The following is a 20,481-nucleotide window of genomic DNA, read 5'->3' as shown; positions in this document are numbered from 1 at the left end:
TAGAAAATGACTTAAGACCATTAAAAACTTGCCTTAATTCAGATATGTTGGCCTGCTGAAAATGATGTTCATAAAGTGAAGGGGTCTTCATTCCTGTTCCTCAGGATCCACTGCCCAGCATGTTTTGGGTATTTCTCTGCCTCTATATAAATGGATTATTATCAGGCCTCAGTAGACATCAAGTATTAATTTGATTCAAGTGAGCTGGAGCAGAAGAACATCTCTAGCATGCAGGTCAGTAAGTCTTGAGGATCAGGGTTAAAGACCCATACTGTAGAGTATTTCCCCTCAGTACTTGGTCATGCAATATTTGCATTATCTACTCTTCTTCTTCAACATAGCATGTAGAAGATCACCTTTTGGTTCAGCCAAAGTTTAGCAGAAGGTAATTTCAATAATGGCCTTGGCTTATTTTGTGGTCTTGTTTTTGGTCCCAAGTACTAGCTGTAAGGGTGCAGGATTCAGGCCAGGTGAATTATCTGGTTAATTAAGCACTTTGACACTATTGTCACTGAAGTACGTATTGGTACTTTTGGAAGTACTGGTAGGCACCAATTCATGCTACAAAAAGAAATCAATAGCTCCATAAAGCTTATCAGTGCTTTTGGAAGAGACAGCACCTAAAATTATCCATTAATCTGAAGTTAGCTTCAGTCTTAAAAAAAAGGAATTGGAGCAACTAAGCAATCTCCCTTTCCTTTCTCTTCTAAGCCCATTGTCCTTCCCAGTAGGTTGATAAACAAAATGGATGAAACAGTTTTAGGCCATATATCAGTGTGTATTTTTTCATTTTGCTTAATTTACTTTACAAACCTTTCAAGGATTTCAAAATCGCTCTTAGTTTTGAATCTTTCACTTCCAACTTCTTCTGGGAAGTGTCTTGATTCTTTTCTCCTAAAGAAATAAAATCATGTTTCATAAGATTCTAATTTTTTTTCGGTTTCCTTTGCATTTTATTATCTGCAGAATAATGTGCTTGGTAATCTTAAGTATGACACAAAAAGGCAAAAACTGAACATACCTCAGAAAATAAGAGGAAAGATAACAAGATAGAGGATTCTGTGGCATCTTTTCATATAGTGCTGTTTTTTTAAAAGCACTATATGAAATTCACTTTTTAAATTGAATTAGAGATTAAAATAGACATTTTACGAGGATTAAAAAATATGATTATTGATTCATTACATTGTGGCACTGTTGGCTGGATATCGTATGGCACACAACAGGAAATATATGAATCCCAGAGGAAATCTGAGAGCCTAGGTCTCTGTGTGAGGAAGACTTAGTCATGAGTATAATAAGCAGATTACATCATTTCTACATGATTTAAACCGATATAAATTGTGGTGAACTCACGGTGTGCCTTTACTGAGCATAAAAATGAGAACAATCAAAAGAAAACAGCCCAAAATATCTGCTTTGATTTACAATTTCTTTATATTTCAGGGAATTCCCTCTCATCACTTCAGTATCTTGAGATATATTTGTGAGTTTAGCTCTTCTTCATGCTGCCCTTTACAGTCCCAGCCTATGGCTATCTGTAAGGGTCATGCTTCATATAAGGTGATGACTGTGTGAGGGATGTGGATGTGTTTCCCTCCTCCTCCTCTTCCAGCTGTGGGGATAGCGGCCGCCGCGGGTGCTGTGTAACATCCCTGCTTACAGGGCCACGCATTTAAAGAGAAAAAGGAGAGAGGGTGGAGATGCAAGCAAAAGGGGGAGGGGAGGAGAGATGGAGGAGCGCGTAATGGTGTGTGCGCATGGATGGATGCTGCACATTCATACCACCTCTCTCTCTCTCTCTCTCTCTCTCTCTTACACACACACACACACTCTCAGAGATAGTGTGTGATTCAGCCCGCCAGTCATCGTGAGTGTGTGAGCCATGTTGGATGTGAATGAGGAGAGATGCTGCCGCCGCCGCCGCGCCGATCCTAAAGCTCACGCCTCCAGCTCCACGGACCACAGCGGGTAGATGCCAACTCACCAGGACGGCAGAGAGACGGGGGAGCCTGGGGAGCTTGGGGGAAGGTGTCGGGCGGTGCTGGCGGTCCAGGAACTGGCCACCTAGCCGGACCGGAACGAGGGGGCAGAGAAGTAAGGTGGAGAAGGGGAAGTGAAAACGCACTCTGGAGAGAAAGGTGAAGGATAGTCTGAGGTGGAGAAGGGAGAGGAGAGATACGGAGAAAGGAAGAGACTAAATGGCTGCACCTATCACGGGCTTCACCCCGCTCCTGCTCTCATCTCTGGCGCTCCACCTGCTTCTCCTCGGTCCTTTGTTAGCCCTCACTCCGGTGAGTACAGGAGGGGCTCCCAGCAGATGGACCCCTGCCCTCTGCGATCGAGACGCCGGTGAAGTAAACCACCACCGCCAGCAGCATCAGTGTAGGGAAGCAGGCGGAGTACCGAGGGGGAGCTGGGACACCCACTGGAGCAGGTGGACTGTAGTGCGGGGACACACGGGATGCACCGGAGCGCAGCGCAAAGGATGGATTTTGGGAGGAGATCAAGTGGATGTGAGGAGACTGAGAGGATTGCAGCACCCTCGGGCTTCTTTATCACCACCTTTTCATCTTTTGCTCTCCTGCACTACGAGCATCTTTAACTCCGATGGCGTCGGCGCGCATGAGGGTGTGGATAGGGGCGGGATGGGGAGAAAGGGCGTTGTTTCCCCTCCCGCTTCACCTGCTTTCACCTCTTTGCCGGCTCAAAACGGCAAGAAAAAGGCAGTACAAAGGACTAAAGAAAGCGTGCAAAAGCGGTGGTCGGCGAAGAGGCCACACCTCGCCAAACGTGATGCTGACAGAGTCTTTGTGCACGGACCGCTGAGCTCACCCGGAAGTGGCGACAGGAGAGGAAAGGTGAGCAGAGGGGCTCCCGAGGTGAAGAGGCTCTCTGCTCCGTGGCACGTCCACTGTCTAATCCCTAACAAGCAATTCATCCTTCCAGCCAACACGCCTTCACTTGGCTCCTTTCCAGCCGCTCCCTCCTGGTGCAATCATCCTATTTCTGGATGCAGTTTACCTCATACTGACGCTCATGATAACAGGCAAGGTTACCTAGTTTGCAACATTTTGGACTGTATCAGACTAACAAAACTGGAAGACATCAGTCAGTTATCGGCTTTTATTTCCTGCAGCAACAGCTGGATTTATAAAACCAAGCAGCAACCAGTTGACCAGGACAGCAGCAACAAGAGGATTTGGGATTCACGTGGGTGCTCAGCTTGTGTGGACAGGAGGGCAGATAATTGTTCTTCTTCGGGAAGGTACAATGTTACCAATCTAAACAGCAGCAGAGAGAGGGGTGATAATGGAAGTGTGTCTGGGTGCAGAGGGGCTTTCCTCCGTAATTCCTTTTTTTGCTGTGAGATTGCCAAACCTAAGCATGCCAGAATCACTGATGAAGGGAGGGGTGATGGTAGAGATGTAAATGATCTCAGAGGAGGAGGGGTCGACCACGCCAACAAATACGTTAACTTGTCTAATTACCTGGATAATGATTTAGTTTTTTCGTTTGTGACGCGGGGGAAATTACTGCCTGCAACCATGCAGCAGAGCAGTCAAACCCAGGGAGAGAGGAGGGAGGTTGTTGGTGATTGCTTTAGCTGTTTGGTCCGAAAAGAAATGGGGGCTCCTCTCTTTATGGCCCCCAAGGGAGGCCTGGCTCGGATGGATCTTCTCATCCAATTTGCACTCAACAGTGTCACAGAGATGCTTGGCCGACAGGTTTTATCCAACAAAAGAGCCATTATGCTGCTTGTTCAGACAGATTCAGATAATAATTCAAAGAGGATAAAATTAGCTGAAAAGCTTCACGTATGTGTTGCAAAAATTAAAGAAGCTCCAAGGGCTGAGCCTGTTAGTGACTCAGGCTTTTTCTTGCCTACCAAGTTTCCTGGTGCTGTGTCAGTTACAACTTACTCTGTTGCTGAAAATCACCAATTTTTCCTTAAGGAGCCTAATTACACAGCAGTCTCATTTTTCTCCCAAATTAATCTGACCACACAGCAGGATAAGCCCCAGCCTGACTCCGCTAATGCAAAAGGGGTGGTTTCAGAACCAACAGCTTTGCATGCATTTTTGTGGAGCAGATATAACACTAACAGCAATAACAACAATGAAAAGAAAGAGACCAGCAAGAGTAAAGGGTTTGGTCATCAGTCTGATTTGGAAAAATCATCTTGGCACAGGGACATGCAACAAGCAGATCTCGGGTGTGTTGAAAGCTTTTCTAGTGACTGCTCTGTCACTGAGCAAGGTGGAGGCACACTTATGCAATTAAAATCCAGTAATCAAGAGCCATTAGAGCACGGAGGTGTCAGACAGTCACACAAGCCACAGATGGGGACTGGAGAAGAAAGGCAGAGGGGTTCTGAAAAGGAGGGAGAAGGCTTGGAGGGGTCTGCTGCTGTGGCTGCTGCTGCTTGGGGAGGAAAATTACAGGTGGGGGAGGGCGACACACGTCCGATGGGTGGAAGGGAACCACGTGCTGAAGAGGAGGAGTGGGAGAAAGAGGGGGTAAAAAGATTAACAAAGGCTAGCCAGAAAGAAAAAGAGGAAAAGGGAGGGATGGGTCAGAATAGGGGCAGCAGCACCTCAACCATCACACAGTTTGATCGCAATAGAGGGAAGAGAGAAAGCCAAGCAGATGAAAGCCATCAGGAAAGTGAGGGGGGTGAGGTTGAGTCAGAGAAAAGACACACTTCAAGGGGAGAGAGGAGCCTGGAACGCCTGATAATAGTGGAAGATGATGATACCTCTCAGGGAGAACAGGCGAGGAGGATTTTGATGCCATGGTCTCGTTCCAGACGTGCAGCCAATAGACACCCTCATTTCTCTCTGTATAACTACCAAGTACAGGTGGCAGAGAACCAGCCGCCAGGTACCTCTGTCATAATAATGTCAGCCACAGACCCTGATGCAGGAGATGCCGGTAGGGTGAGCTACTCAATGGGCCCACTGATGAATAGTCGATCATCTGACTTCTTTCACATCCACCCAGACACAGGCCTTATCACTAGCACTCAGATTTTGGACAGAGAACATATGGATCTGCATTATTTTCGGGTCACAGCAACTGATCATGGATCCCCTCGGCTCTCTGGAACCACAATGGTAGCCATTTCAGTTTCAGACCGCAATGATCATTCTCCTATATTTGAGCAGTCAGAATACAGAGAGACAATAAGGGAGAATGTGGAAGAAGGTTATCCAATTTTACAATTGAGAGCCACAGACTCAGACTCTCCATCCAATGCAAATATCCGTTACCGGTTTATCGGTGAATCTGCTGCAATAGCACGAGCTGCCTTCGAGATTGACCCACGTTCAGGACTCATTACAACCCGTGGATCTGTGGACAGAGAAACAAATGAAGATTACACACTTCAGGTAGAAGCAAGTGACCAGGGGAAGGATCCAGGTCCACGCTTTTCCACTGTCAAGGTTTTCATAACCGTACTGGATGAAAATGACAATGTTCCACAGTTCAGTGAAAAGCGATATGTGGTGGCAGTGAAAGAGGATGTTCGGCCTCACTCAGAGATCCTGCGTGTGAGTGCCACAGACAGAGATAAGGATAGCAATGCTGCTGTTCACTATAACATTATCAGTGGTAACAGCCGTGGACAGTTTTCCATTGATAGTGTAACAGGTGAAATTCAGGTGGTAGCACCTCTGGACTATGAGTCTGAGCGGGAGTATACACTTCGTGTTCGTGCCCAGGACAATGGCCGACCACCTCTCTCTAATAATACTGGAATTGTCAGTGTTCAGGTTACTGATGTCAATGATAACCCTCCTATCTTTGTATCCACACCATTTCAAACCTCTGTACTTGAGAGCGCCCCAGTTGGTAGTTCAATCCTACATGTTCAGGCTATAGATACAGATTCAGGTGATAATGCCAGGCTGGAGTACAGGCTGACAGGGACTGGCTCTGACACACCCTTTGTTATCAACTCTGCAACAGGCTGGATCACTGTCAGCTCAATGCTTGACAGGGAATCTGTGGAACACTACGTCTTTGGTGTGGAAGCCAGAGATTATGGCATGCCACCTCTTTCTGCTACATCAAGTGTCACCATCACAGTCAAGGATGTTAATGACAATCGCCCTGAGTTTCTCCAAAAGGAGTACTATGCCCGCCTGAATGAGGATGCAGCCGTTGGTACTACTGTAGTTCTTGTTACGGCTGTGGATAGAGATGTAAACAGTGCAGTGACCTATCAAATTACAGGGGGAAACACCAGAAACCGCTTCGCTATCAGTACAGCATCAGGAGGAGGGCTTCTCTCCTTAGCTCTTCCACTTGATTATAAGCAGGAGCGGCGTTATGTTCTAACGGTAACTGCATCAGACCGCACCCTCTATGACACCTGCCAGGTGCACATAAACATTACTGATGCCAACACTCATCGACCTGTTTTTCAGAGCGCCCATTATTCTGTTAGTGTAAATGAAGACAGGCCACCAGGAAGCACAGTGGTTGTCATTAGCGCCACAGATGATGATGTTGGAGAAAATGCTCGGATAACATACTTTCTTGAAGACAACATCCCCCAATTCCGCATTGATCCAGCCACAGGAGCAATTACACTTCAGGCAGAGCTTGATTATGAGGACCAAATGACCTACACTTTAGCTATAACAGCAAAAGACAATGGTATACCACAGAAATCAGACACAACATATGTTGAGGTGAATGTGAATGATGTAAATGACAATGCACCACAGTTCCACAGCCCTAGATATCAAGGGACAGTGACTGAAGATGCTCCTCCCTTCACCAGCGTATTACAGGTCTCGGCCACTGACCGTGATGCACATGCTAATGGCCGTGTTCAGTACACTTTCCAAAATGGTGAGGATGGAGACGGAGATTTCACCATCGAACCCACATCTGGCATCGTACGAACTTTTCGCCGTTTGGATCGAGAGAGTGTTCCATTCTATGAGCTTACAGCCTATGCAGTAGATCGTGGGGTGCCCCCTCAACGAACCCCTGTCCACATCCAGGTGACAGTTCTTGATGTAAATGACAATGCTCCTGTCTTCCCTGCTGATGACTTTGAAGTTTTGGTTAAGGAAAACAGTGCTGTTGGATCTGTGGTAGCCCAGATCACCGCCACTGACCCTGATGAGGGTTCCAATGCGCAGATCATGTACCAAATTGTTGAGGGCAATATCCCTGAGATCTTTCAAATGGACATTTTTTCAGGAGAACTTACCTCCCTCATTGATCTTGACTATGAGGCTCGAAATGAGTACGTAATTGTAGTCCAAGCCACATCAGCACCTCTAGTTAGCAGGGCTACCGTCAGAATCCGCTTGGTGGACCAGAATGACAACCGGCCAACCCTACAGGACTTTCAAATAATTTTCAACAACTTTGTGTCCAACCGGTCCAATAGTTTTCCCAGCGGGGTGATTGGCAGGGTACCGGCCCATGACCCTGATGTGTCCGACAGGCTGTACTACACCATTGACAGAGGCAATGAGCTTCACCTTCTGCTTCTGAATCACACCAGCGGAGAGATCCGACTGAGCCGAAAACTGGATAACAACAGGCCCCTGGTTGCTCCCATGCTGATCACTGTCACAGGTAAGAGAGCATGACGGGAAAATGTGTGAAAATATGGAATGGACTCTGTGTGTGTGTGTGTGTTATTTAGATTCCCCCACAGCTTTATCCAGTGAGAAAAAAAAAGGTGTGAAGCACCGCAGTTAAAAGATAGATGCTGAAGCTGGAGAATGAGAGTTTTCTTCAAGGCTTTCTCTTGAAGAAATTGGATTTAAAAAAAACATGTGGTGGCATTTCTAAAACGTAATGGAAAGTGGATGTGGGTTTTGTTGACCCACATGCAAGGTACCAGGAACATTAAAACAGAGTAATTTTACGTTAATTAAATGTATATTTTATTGCGGTGGAAAAATCTCTTACAAAAATTAAACCATTAGCATGACTACATTCATTCAGAAATGGAAAGAAATTATGTGTTTGATAAGTTTATTTCTTCTCAAATAAGTCTCGCTAATACTTCTTAACACAAAGTTTTAATTTGAACCTAAACTGGTCAGATTTTGTGCGATTTTTTTGATTTTGAAACAACTTTATTTGTCTGGCTAATAGAGAAATACGGAAATTGGAAAGGGAAAGAAGTCCAGCAAGACATATTCTTATTTATTTTTCAATGTTTTACAATGTTTAATACAAAAAAACAACAACAACTGAACTTGCTGATATACATATATACTTCAGCATTGAGAATTTAAAATTATGATAAATGAGACAAAAAGGCTGGAAAAGGACACACATTGATTTTAGCACAGTAGTTTCGGAAGGTTGGCAAGAGTTACCAAAAACAATATTTAATTGTCAGCCTTTTTGACAATCTTTTATCAGGAATGCTACAATGGTGAAGGGGGTTGTATATGGAGTACCTTACTACTTTTATACTTATGTTAATGGAAGCTACTTTGTTTTCTTCGATTTGGTTAACTGAAGCTGAATGTTTACCAATAATGAAATGAATGTTTTGCATTGAATTAAGAATTATGCTTGTTATTATTTGTGGAAAGACAGTTAATCTGTGTGAAGCATGATGAGGTTTTTGTTCTGCGAGCAAATTTTGAAAATATTGCAAATGTGTGGGATCTCAGATTATAGCTGCTGTACATTTTGAATATGGAATCATATTTACACACTCATTTGTGTGGTTAATAATGTTTTTTATTTTGGACACGTAGTTCCAATTTCTTTGGTGAAATAAATGGGGCTGTGGGGGTGATCAATTTCACTGCTCTGCAAACATAATTGATTGACAGGATCTGAGCAAAATACAGCCCAAATTCCCACAACTGTTTTATGTGATTAAGGGAACTCTATTTAGAAGCAAGAATTTTCCTTTTATTTCATAGAATCAACTGTTTTTATTCTACTGAGATACTGACTGAAATGTTATCTCTGATTAACCATTTTAATGTAGAGCGATACAGTTTAGAAAGCCTTTTGAGATCAGTAGCCTTAATGACTTCACTGATTTGTAGAACAGCCATCTTTTCATGCACTGAAAATAAAACAGAATTTATGTTTTAAGCTGATTAAATGCTATCGACACCACACAGGACCTTTTTTTTTTTTTAAATCAAAGCTTTCTTTCTTAAAGTGCCTTTAAAGAAGCTTTCTTTTGCATGTGTTGGGTTTAGCATCAACACACAGCTACCTTAATGCTTTACAGGCCCCTCTGCTGTCAGACATCAAAGCCTAAAGACCAAATAAGCTCCAGAAAAGGAAATGAGTGCAACATTCCTGCTCTGAAGATCTGATTATTGTTCTGTTAGTGTTCAGTGGAGGAGAGGTTGCTTGGGAATGTGTTTGACCTGCTATCCTATTAACACAGTTTTTCTTTAATAGCAGCTTCACATGTGGCGATATTGGCTAATAAATATTCATTTTGGTGTCACTTTGCATGACTAAACAAGGGGAAAAAAGTGTTTGATTAAGTGAGAAAGTAGGAAAAGCATTGTGAAGGGGAATAAATTAGTGATCAGAATGGGAGAGAATGATAAATGAGTTTGAATGATCATTACGTGAGTGCCAGTGACAGTGGCAGAATGGATGAGAACATAAAGAGTTGTTTCAATAAAGAAGTGTGTGTTTTAGAAGAGTGTGTAAATGAGGTGAGTAGAGCGAGTAAGAACAGGAACAGATAAAGATACACTGTTTTTGTCAAAGCCTATAATTTTATATCTACATAACAAAAGACTGTGAAGCAGAGCGCAGATGAAACACAGGTGTGGACAAATTTGTTGCCGCTTCAGGTAAAGATTGGTTTAAAAAAGCCTTAAAAAAATGTTCCATTTAGAAACAGTTTTGTTTTATAAAATTACTAGTGGGAGCTTTTTTTGGACAACCGAAAACAGCAGTGTTTGCTGCCTTGACGTTTTGCTAGGATTTCAGCAGATATTTTCTAGAAATGTGAGGAGAAAAGCAAGACAATACTTATAAATAGATAAGGATAGAAATACATTAGCTGTTGGTTAAGTGTGTTCTGTCATTGTACCGATTGAAATTTCTTGGTAAGTGACTCAACTATGTCACCAGCTGGAGTCACAGGTCAGGTTGCTTTATGGGACACAAGCTAAAAACGTAGGAAAACTCAGTTTACAATAGTTTCTGATGACAGATAAACAAATTTTTGGGACGTTGGATGAGAAAAACATAAAAATCAGAGGATGCCACAGACCCTTCAGCACAAGATTTTCCAGTCATTAGGGGCTACCATTGTTTTATAACATGACAAATACTTGTTCCCAAAAATCTAACTAAAGCATATTCTTCTAGTATACCTGGGCTAACTCCATGTCTTAAGGCCAGAACACACCGAATCCAATTTTGCATCCGACCCAACAGAAAATCATGAAGGACGAGGTAGTGACTTTAGCAATCATCGAAAGTCAGTGGGGATGATCACACCCGTCATGATGTTACGCAAGGTGTCTTGCGTAGGTCCGACTCAGATGGACCCCAGGTTTATTTTAGTCAGACTAGCAGGAATTCAGCGGCAATTTTATGGTCTGACAGGGAGACTCGGTTACAAAGTAAATTTGGTGGAAAATACAAAATAAAATCTGTTTATCGCATCTGCAAAATAATCAGTTTGGGAGTCGTACATCACGTATATAGTAAGCAGGACAGAGTCATGCAAAAATAATGAAAAACTTTGATAAAGTTTCCAGATCTCTCTCTGAGAATCACCTCTCACTGCCTCAGTCAGCATATAAACCGTACCATGACGTTTATTGCTGTGTTTTCCTTTTCTTTAGATGTAGATCTCATTATGTTTTTAATGTAAGCGTAGCATATAATCATTCTCTATCTGTTCTGGTTTGAGAGATGCTGCACAGACTCGTTAAATCTGACTTTGCTTTATAGAACCTTTCATAATCTGTCTGGGGCAAATGTGGGAAATTTGGGTGCCACAGACGCATCTGTGTGACATGGAAAAAAAAAACTCATGGGAAATTAAAAATTCGTATGCAACCAGTGTGTTCAGGCCTTGATTTTGTACACTCAAGATGCAACTCTTTTCTGCACCTCCCTGGCAGTAACCTCGACCATCCTGCTCAATGCACCTTTTGGCCAGGCTCTAAACAACATTGCTCTCTGTTAGAGCATTTGGTATACCTTGTAACTGGAAAGTGGGAGTGATGTAATTCCTGAGGTGATGTCATTCCAGTTTCCGGCTTGTTGATGGTCCTGTTCTCCATTACTATTTTATGGCCACATTTGTTTTTAGTATATAAACAATCATTAATCTATTTTTTCTGTTCAAGTAAATAAAATAGGTAAAAAAAGGTTTATTTTTTAAATCTTTTCTCTCTAATATTATGCCACTGCAAGATAGTAAATTTATTTCACGTTCTTGCACATTTTTAGAGGCGTAATCAAGCATCTTGATATTTTATAAAATCTGTATGAGATACTTTTAGTTATTTTTTTGTAAACCTTTGTCTCTATTTGCCTCCTTTGGTTTGAATCCCATTTAGATGAGCCACATGTAGATCCTAAATTTCCCCTTCCTCTGTCACCCTTTCTTTTACTCCTCTCCTTCTCTGTCCCTCCAGGATGTGACAGTTATGAGATTATAATGAAACAACAGTCAGCCAGAGTCAGAGTTGGAGCAAAGCTGTCACTTTCATTGTTTGCTTTGTGTTATCTGTTACTTCATGTCGTCTCCCCGCCCACCACTCACTTCCTCCCCATTTTTTATCTGTCATCACAGTTAAAGACCTGAACCTCTATCTTTTAACCGTTTTATTTCTCCCTTTTTTTTTCACATTTTACATGCATTTTTCTCCCTATCGCCTTACTTTTCTACATTATATCCAACTTCTGAAAGATGTTTTACATTCTACCTTGGAATCTTTTTACACCAAAGTGCAAAAATTCGGCCCTGACTAGAATTTGGTTTTATGAAAAACACTGCAAACAAAGGAGAGCTCATTTTACGAACGCAAAACGATGTGGAAATTAAGCACATTTCAAATCCTTTCCGTTTTTTAAAGAAAAAAAAGTACAAGACATGATGTTTGAAAAACCCTGTTTCTTTGTGATCGATCTTGTTTCACTGGGTAGCACTTTGGCTTTGAAGAACATTGATGGTAGTAACAATCCGTCCCGTAAATCTTCAGAAGTCGTTCAACCTTTCTGCATCATCATTCCTTGTTTCATTTAATTTCTATGCTTAATTAAAGTTGTTGTTCTGTTAGTCTGTAAATTACCAGCACACCATCGTTCTCCTGCATCATACACATCAGTCATTTTAGTTTTTTAGATTCTCAGAAGTTGTTTTATCAGGATTTTAGATATCAGAAAATTAAATGAAAGAATTGCATCACTGCATTTTAAAAGTTTAAATGGAAAACAACTAAGGCACATTTCTCTTCGTTTCTCACTTTTTGCCTCTTTGGTCCATATTTCCTTTGATTATTCTTGCACTCTGCCTCTGCCCGTAATCCTCTCATACAGTAACTCTTGCAGACTGTTTCTACACATTCTCACACATTTCTCTGCTTACAGTATTTCCTCCCTCAGTGTGTATTTGTGTTTATGCTGCGTGGTTTTATGTTTGTACTTATTTGGAGATATTGGCATGCTTTTTTGTGAGTTTCTGAACAGTGTATTTCTGTAGCAGATAGATTTTTATGTGTGTATATGTTTTTGTGCATCGCCTGAGTTTGTGTATTCTCAGGTGGCTCTGGATTGCACTTGAGGGTGCATTCATGTCTTCTCCATGAATAATATCTGCACATACCAGAGTGTTGGGACTGCTCTCTTTCCTTTTTGCGCTTCTTGCATTCTCAAGTACTCCCCTTTGAGCTTCCCTCCCTCTGTTTCTCTCTTTGCTTGTCTTGTTTGTCCACTTTCCTGCTCTAAATCTCCCCTTTTTGTTCTTTTTGTGACCGTTTGTGTCCAACGATTGATTCTGAGGGGAATCCTTGTGTCTGTTGTGCAAAAAGCGACAATTTATACACATACAAACAAATACGGGGAGCTGGCTTTGGGGCCAGCTGCTGTTTAGGCTGTAATGAGAATACTTGGCGCCCCAAAAAGCAGATACTCAAGGTGCCCTTGAGCAAAGTAACCCTCCCCAGCTCTAGTGGCCAGTAGCAGAGTCTGTGGTTGGTTGTGCTGGCAAACTCCCAGTTGTGACAGTCTGAATGTAGAACAGAGCTTTGCTGGAAGAGGAAGGTTGCAAGTAAGTAGACATCTCTGGGTGAATGAAGGTTAAGGCAAAGTGGGTGTGGCGTTACCATCTCAGAGAGAGTTTTTCACTCAGGCTTTGTCTCAAACAAGACATTAAAACACAGAGGTAATGGGATATTAAATGTCTGCCTGGAACCATTTAGCTACCTCAGTTTGAGGGTTATGTTGATTTTGTGCAAATTGACTCAGTTACGTTATTTGATAACCCCTCTATTAATGTCATCATTTCCTTCACACAGAAGAACTAAATGGTTAAGATAAATTTGTGCAGCACTCTCTCTAGGTTTAATGTCCATTACAGATGGGATGCTTTTGAGGGCCAGATGATGGAAAAAATAAATAATTTAAGAGTTATCCTCTGGAGCCCCAACCAAATGTTCCACTCACTCATGTTAAGATGCAGGGGTTTCCCAATACTGTCGGTTTTGTCACATTACAACAATAAAACTCATTGTGTCTCATTTAATTTAGCAACACAAAGTGGCAAAGCTGTGGAAATCTTTTTTAACACCTTTTCAAAATTGAAATATGTGTGTTGTGTTTATATTTTTAGCTTCAGACTGTTTTTAGACCATTCTAACACATAAATATGCTTTGATCTAAATCAGGGGTGTCTGACTCCAGTCCTCATTGGCCAGAGTCCTGCATGTTTTTGATTTGTCCATGCTTCAACAGAACCAATTTCCATGGATGGCTTAATATCAGTGTTACAGCAGGTTTTTATTGGTTCAGGTGTGCTAAAGGAGAGCACCAGCCCTTGAGAACTGACATGTTATCATAGTTTTGCTGCTTGTTGAAGACTGTTTTCCTGCTAGAAGGTGAACCACCACTTCAGTTTTAATTTTTACCTATAACAGGTTATCTTCCCCTATTGTCATGTATTTAGCTCCATCTATAATCAAGAGGAAGATCCTCTAAGCATGATACTGCTCCCACCTTGTTTCATAGTGGAGCTGATGTGTTCAGATTGATGTGCATGTTTTCTAAAACACAGGATGTAGAGCAGTTAAATCTTGGTTTCACTTGATGTGAAAGCCTTCTCTGGTGACTGTCCCATTAAGATATGATCTGTGGAGGGCAGTATAGATTTCTGTATGAACAGATTCTTCTACCAGAGCTACGGCTCTATTTAGTTCCTCCAAAGTTACCATAGTCCCCTGAGCTGCATCTGCACAGGAGTAATACGGTCCTTGCTGTCCTGGGTGGATGAATACATCCTGGCTGGCTTGGTGCTGTGTCATACTGTACATTTTCCATTTCTCTGTGATAACTTGAACATCTTGGAGAGATTTAAATCTTTACCGTCCAATTTGCTTTAAGATTACATGCAGTGTTATTCTGATGACAGAACAGATGGTTTCTGAACAAATTTAATAGCATTAGATTTTATTTTAAGAGTGTTAGAGAAAACGTGACTGAACTGATAATGCATGGCATCGATGTTTTAAATTTGAAAACACTCATGTGGCATCTAGCTCAGTAAAATACAAAATTTTTGTTCCTAACATAATAAAACAGTAATTAAAATAGGGAATATTGGAAAAAAAATCTAACTGGCCAGGAACTGTTTACATTTTCATTTCTTTAATTGATGTCATTTTCCTTCTTCTTTTTAATATTCATATAAACTAGTTTTACATAACACATCTGGACAAATTAATAAAAATTATTAATTTAACTCCTTATAGCTATTCTTGGTTCTCATGTTGTATATAAAAATTTGTCAAGCGATTTTTTATTTTACTTAAGCAATACATTATAAGTATTAAGTTCAACTTGTTGGTTACAACACAACTCAAGTTGGTAAAATGACCTAAAATACAAACAAATTTTGTGCTAGACAAAAAATAAACAAAAAGAGGTAAGATGTATATGAAATTTATCATTGTGTTTTCTTCCCAAAGTGCTCAGACCCTAACAGCAAACCCATCACATTTCAAACACATACCAGTGCACAGAGCCATATGCTCCTGTTTTCTTCAAATTATTTCCATCAGGCTGCAGACTCGGGTGCACGGCCAGGCCACTCTGTGACCTTGTTGTAATAGTAAATTTAAACAAGCTTCATTACCCTAAGAAGCTGTGTGTGGATCAGTGTTTCAGATGTTTTATTATGTGGATATTTAATCTCTTAGATTGACTTCTCGGCCCAGATTTGAAACATGAAGCTGCAGGATGTGCGGCAGACCTTACCTTCTGTGAACCTTATTGGAAAAACTGATTATGCAGCTTTATTTTCAGCCTGTCTTGGGTTTAAATGCCTCCTCTTGCTGTTCACCAGTTTTATTTTTAAATCTCAGATGCTGCTTAGAAGCAACAGTAAGTTATATAGTACATTAATGCATGCCTGTATAGAGATCAGTGCACAATAAATTCCCTTACAATACATATAGGTCAATGCATCGTAGTTAAGCACTATCTTCTGGGTGAGCACTCTGATGGTTCTTGTGGAATGTGGGTCAGCTTAGAGGGGTCAGGTCCTTAGTGAATATGCTTTTATTCTGGATTAAGCCCATGTATATGATTTTCTTTTTCTAAACAAGGAAAATAAGATAAGGCTGTAGGATTTCCGGTTCTGGTTGTGGCTCCTGAGAGTAAACAGGTTGTTCACCAATCAATATGTCACCAGACTGATCTCTAGCTTCACCAGTCCGCATGGTAAACTGCTTTGGGCAAAACACTGAATGTGTTTCCTCGTGATGGATCAAAGTGGGTATAAAAGCCAAGGAGCATTATACATAGGATAAATTGCTCAGCTGGGTGGATGTAGCTTTTACCGTAAAGAGCTCTGAGTGGTCAATAACACGATAACGTCCATTTACACTATTCTTTCTTTTTCCCCTCAAGCTGATGTCATTGATAATCAAATAAGTCATTTTCTGTTGCTCATCTAAGGCCTTTACTGATCTATTATATTTCAATAGTGGAATCACTTTCAATCACAGCAACTGGAGGACAAGATAACATTTTTGCTTGTATTGTCAGACCTTTAATTATATTTTTAGATACAATTTTATTCTCAGTATTTAAACTATATTCCCTGATGGTAAAGAGAAACGTATAAAAAAAAAACAACAACAAAAAAAAACACTCAACTATTACTTATTTTTCCCAATTAGCCATAATACCAATAATACCCCTTCATATATTTCTGTGCATAAAGGTGCCATACCAAACACTGACCTGAACTTTATTTTTTTTTTTTACATCTTTAGCATTTTTTTTAGGCTTTTTGCTTTCACTGCGGTGCCACAAAAGCCGACACACTCCTCTGCTTCAAAATTATGTTTTAGAAACGTGTAGGACTGTTTCTGACACAGAATACAGGATTAGTCTATAGAAACACTAATCTAATTTCATGGCTTGCCATTTATCCAGCTGCAGGCCAAAGATACAGTCGTTTTTGGTCATGTATGTTTAAAACCATCATATGTGTACGGTAATTGTTTGACATTGCACTGGCACTAAAAGCAAACTGGGTTATCTGTTCATTTGAAATATGTAATAAAAATATGTTTTTTCCCAACCGGTCTGGGTTTGCTCCCTACGCTGTAGTCATTGTCTTCTATAGAGCTGCCCTGTGCAGAAAACCAATGTATTTTGAGTGACAGAATGATTCCTGGAAATTTGTGATATATTCAGCAGTATTATCCTGCAGGGGACATGCTGTGGTGATGTATCCAGGCTTGGAATGGATGAATATTCTGACAGGGATCATTTCCATAGAGTTCAAGCGTAACAAATCCATGCTCCCTGCTGAGAGCTTTGCAGCGGAACCTCTGCTACTGAAAACTGTTCCAGTCCTCACACCTTTTTTAGTCTGACACAAGAAAAAGCATCTCTACATATGGGCTAATTATCACCTTTTTTATCCTGGAGACATGCTTATAGCTTAAGAGAAAAAAGCTTGAGTTTGGAGTAAGACTCTGATGATGAAGTGAACTCATCTGTTTCACATAAATCATTGTCTAGCAGGGAGAGTTAAATGTGCTCTAATTGACTGCAGCTTTTTAATAGATTAAACTCTAGGAAAGGTTCTGATGGTCTGTCCTCTGCTTCTCTATCCTGACATTTATCTCCTGTTTGTTTCTCATTAGCAGTCTTTCAATCACATGGATGAAAAAGTTTTAAATTGCCAGGAAAGGTCAATTTTAGACAAGAAAAGTCTAAAAAGATAAAAACAGATGCATACAGTCAAAGGGTTTGCTAAAGAGAAGAGTATTGAGTATAAATTGGGAATCCCTGAGTAAATAAGCAGCAATTTTGTCGGTTTGCATTTAAAGCCAGTTTCAAATGAGGTGATCCTAAATCATAGAGTAAAAGGGAAGTTGTATCACACAGCAGAGATGATGGACTATTGTCACACAACTGCCACTGTTTGTAATCTCAACGTTATGCTTATGATCTCACTATTTCATTTTATTAAAACAAGACTACAGCAGTGGGAAAGGAACCAAGATTCCAATTTTAAGATTTTTTTCTAAATTGAAGTCTTTCTTTGTTGTTTGTTTTCTTGTAAATCTAAGACATTTAAATGTTTTATTTTTCCAATTTGTAATATAGGGAGCCAGAGACTATATTGTTTTTACCTTTAGGCTTTTTTTAGTCTTGCTTCTTGATTTTTTCATTGCTATTGATGAATGTTTGGCTGCATAGTAAACATTTTTAGTACTCATGTTGTGCTAAATAAATCCTTACAGCTTCATAAAATCAACAGCAACTGAAACTACATCTAAATCAAAGGCACTATGTGTAACGTTACCCTGTTGAAAGTTTGGAGTGATGCAAATCAGTTTTAAATCGCGTCTCTTCAGAACCTCTGGCTGTATATTTATCGACAAGCATCACTAGAACGAGCATCACATTTCAAAGAAGCCATGGTGCAGATTTCGCAAGGAGCACAAAATGCATAAAATGTGTGTCAGCATCTCCCCCATGGCCTTCCATTCAAAGCAATAATGAAAATCAGTGAAGCGATGCTATTGCTGACAGGATTAGGCCCTGAGCACATGACAGGTCCTTTTAAAACTCTATCCTTTTCTACATTACAGAGTTTTAAATGCCATCAGGAGAATCAGTATTATACCTTCCACACCACTAGTAGGCGGAATTTTTATGAAACTAAAAAACATGTGTGTATTTTTTGTTCTTTACAATCTTTATTTACAATACGGATTCAAAAAAGAAAACAACATAGAACGTATAACTCAAGTTTATGGCCTTAACAGCTGTAATAAATTTTTTTACATTTTCCATCTCTTACAGTGGCCTAGTTGAAGTCCAGATCTACATTAATTTAACAATCTCTGACAAGAATAAGCCCACTAAAATACAGCCTGTCTAATTAAGGCAGTGATACACTGTACGAGATTTTGCCCATTCAGGGCCGGTTCTCCAGTCGTGCGAGAATATTCTGGGTTGGACTGAGTTTCGGCCTCATTGTGCGTCCTGTGTCGTGTAGTATACAGGGGGTAAAGAGGGGTGATTAGCCTCTTTTGACCACCTCACGATCAGGAATTGTAAGGTGAGGAGAAAAATCAAACAGCCCTTGTAAGGTGTTCCTGGGCAAATCCTGCTGTTGAAGCATGGCTTGGAGCATCTACGAGCCAATTTATCTGAACTTTGTGCACTGCGAATGTGCAAAGGGAGTTCTTCTGCTTCTTCAAGGTTGACGAGTCCAACTAGAGCCATCTCTGAGCTGAGTCCGATATGTGGTCTCTGGACGTACAGTGTGAGCAGTTCGATCAAATCAGAGTCAGTGCAAGAACATACAGTGTAAGAACATACATCGTGATCTGTGAACTTTAAAACCCTTTGGATTCGTCGCACATTTTGAGCTGTAGCTGAGTACAATGATTGAAAATATCGTACAGTGTACTGTATGTTTGCCTTTAGGCATTCTATGTGTAATTCTTTCAGGTAAAAATCATCAATAGTGTCCCTTTCCAGCTGATTGTAGGACATTCCCGAAAAGTTTAAGCTGTAATTGAAAGTGAACCTGAATAGAAATGCCACATTTTAGAGGTTGTCGTGCCAACAGAAGCAGGTGCAGGTATGAGAAGGGCAATCTGTTTGCATCTACAAACAGCTGCTACTCAGTGCTATAAGGGATCAGTGGAGAGGTCACTGCAGATGTGTTTGGAACAATGAACATCAGGATTCATTTGAATGACTAAAAACCTGAGATTGTTCAGTGATGTTAGGTTTAACAATTTGGGTTTGTTCCTTTTTCTTGTATGATATAATAATGGTTCTTACCATTACTGTATTTAGTGTGTAGGCTGCTGCATTATGTTTCTTTTTTAATTCTCCTTATCATAAGTGTGCACATAATTAGACTATAGATCTCTGAGGGAGAAAAGAAACAGAGCACACAAATCTGCTGTCAGGCCAGTGCCTGGGTGGACTTGTAATGATGCATAATGCACTTTAATTGTTGCTATTGTACAGGCTTTATGTATGGTCTGTCTCACTCTCTGCAGCCACGCCTTCACTAAAGTGTTGTTTTTTTTTGTTACCTTTGACAGCTCACACTTTCACACTCTTTAGAAGGGAAATGATTTTTCCCCTATGAGGCAACAACGCTTTAAGACGGCGTCTCTGAGCTCCATTAACAACCGTGTTCAGAAGTGGCTGCATTTGTTCAGCGGGAGCAAAGCCTGTCTACTTCACAGACCCGAGGGCAGCTGGGGACGCCACTGGATTTGTTACACAGAGTTTTGAAAATTCAGCCCTTTTGTTGGAACTTCTTGGGGACAGTGAACAACAGGGAAGTTGCAGGGGGAAGACCGAACAAAGCAAACGTGACAACGCAGTGTGAAATGGGATTTAAAACCATGTGATCACGAGTGCAAAGGCTGTAAAGTAACGGTTTGAGGGCACTCAAACAGAGTCTAGTATGTTTGAAGGCAAAGCAGGGTAGCTTTTGTTAGCTGTAAATCCGATTGTACTTTTTATTTTTTATTTTCAGTTTTTTTGCATGCAAGCTGCACTATCTTCTTGCTTGGTTTATTTTCTTTTAATCCCTCCTTATTATCTTTCTAGGAGCACAAACCACAACAGTCAGGCCCTTTACAGCAGCAGCAGCCTATTGTTAATGTCATGAGTAAAGCATTAAAGATGCATGGAGAGATTTTGCCCCTCCTTGGCAGTGTTTGCCTTTAGAGGCTGAGCCACCATGAATGATACAAAAAAAACTGATTGATAACT

At 40.9% G+C, this 20,481-nt stretch overlaps 1 protein-coding gene across 1 annotated transcript in view; it reads left to right on the top strand.

The window, feature by feature from the left end:
* Positions 1-1,855: 1,855 nt before the first annotated feature.
* The window catches only part of LOC107103281 (cadherin EGF LAG seven-pass G-type receptor 3-like), a gene marked incomplete at its 3' end in the record, with an annotated part of 36,762 nt that continues 18,136 nt past the window's right edge, over positions 1,856-20,481 (top strand). Inside the window, exon 1 of the mRNA XM_015402922.1 lies at positions 1,856-7,605. Coding sequence (XP_015258408.1) covers positions 2,202-7,605 — 5,404 coding nt within the window. The remainder of the gene's footprint in view (positions 7,606-20,481) is intronic.

This window comes from Cyprinodon variegatus, unplaced genomic scaffold, assembly GCF_000732505.1.
Source record: "Cyprinodon variegatus isolate N-32 unplaced genomic scaffold, C_variegatus-1.0 Scaffold1412, whole genome shotgun sequence".
In the NCBI taxonomy this organism is placed as follows: domain Eukaryota; kingdom Metazoa; phylum Chordata; class Actinopteri; order Cyprinodontiformes; family Cyprinodontidae; genus Cyprinodon; species Cyprinodon variegatus.
This window is presented reverse-complemented; position numbering and strand designations above follow the sequence as displayed.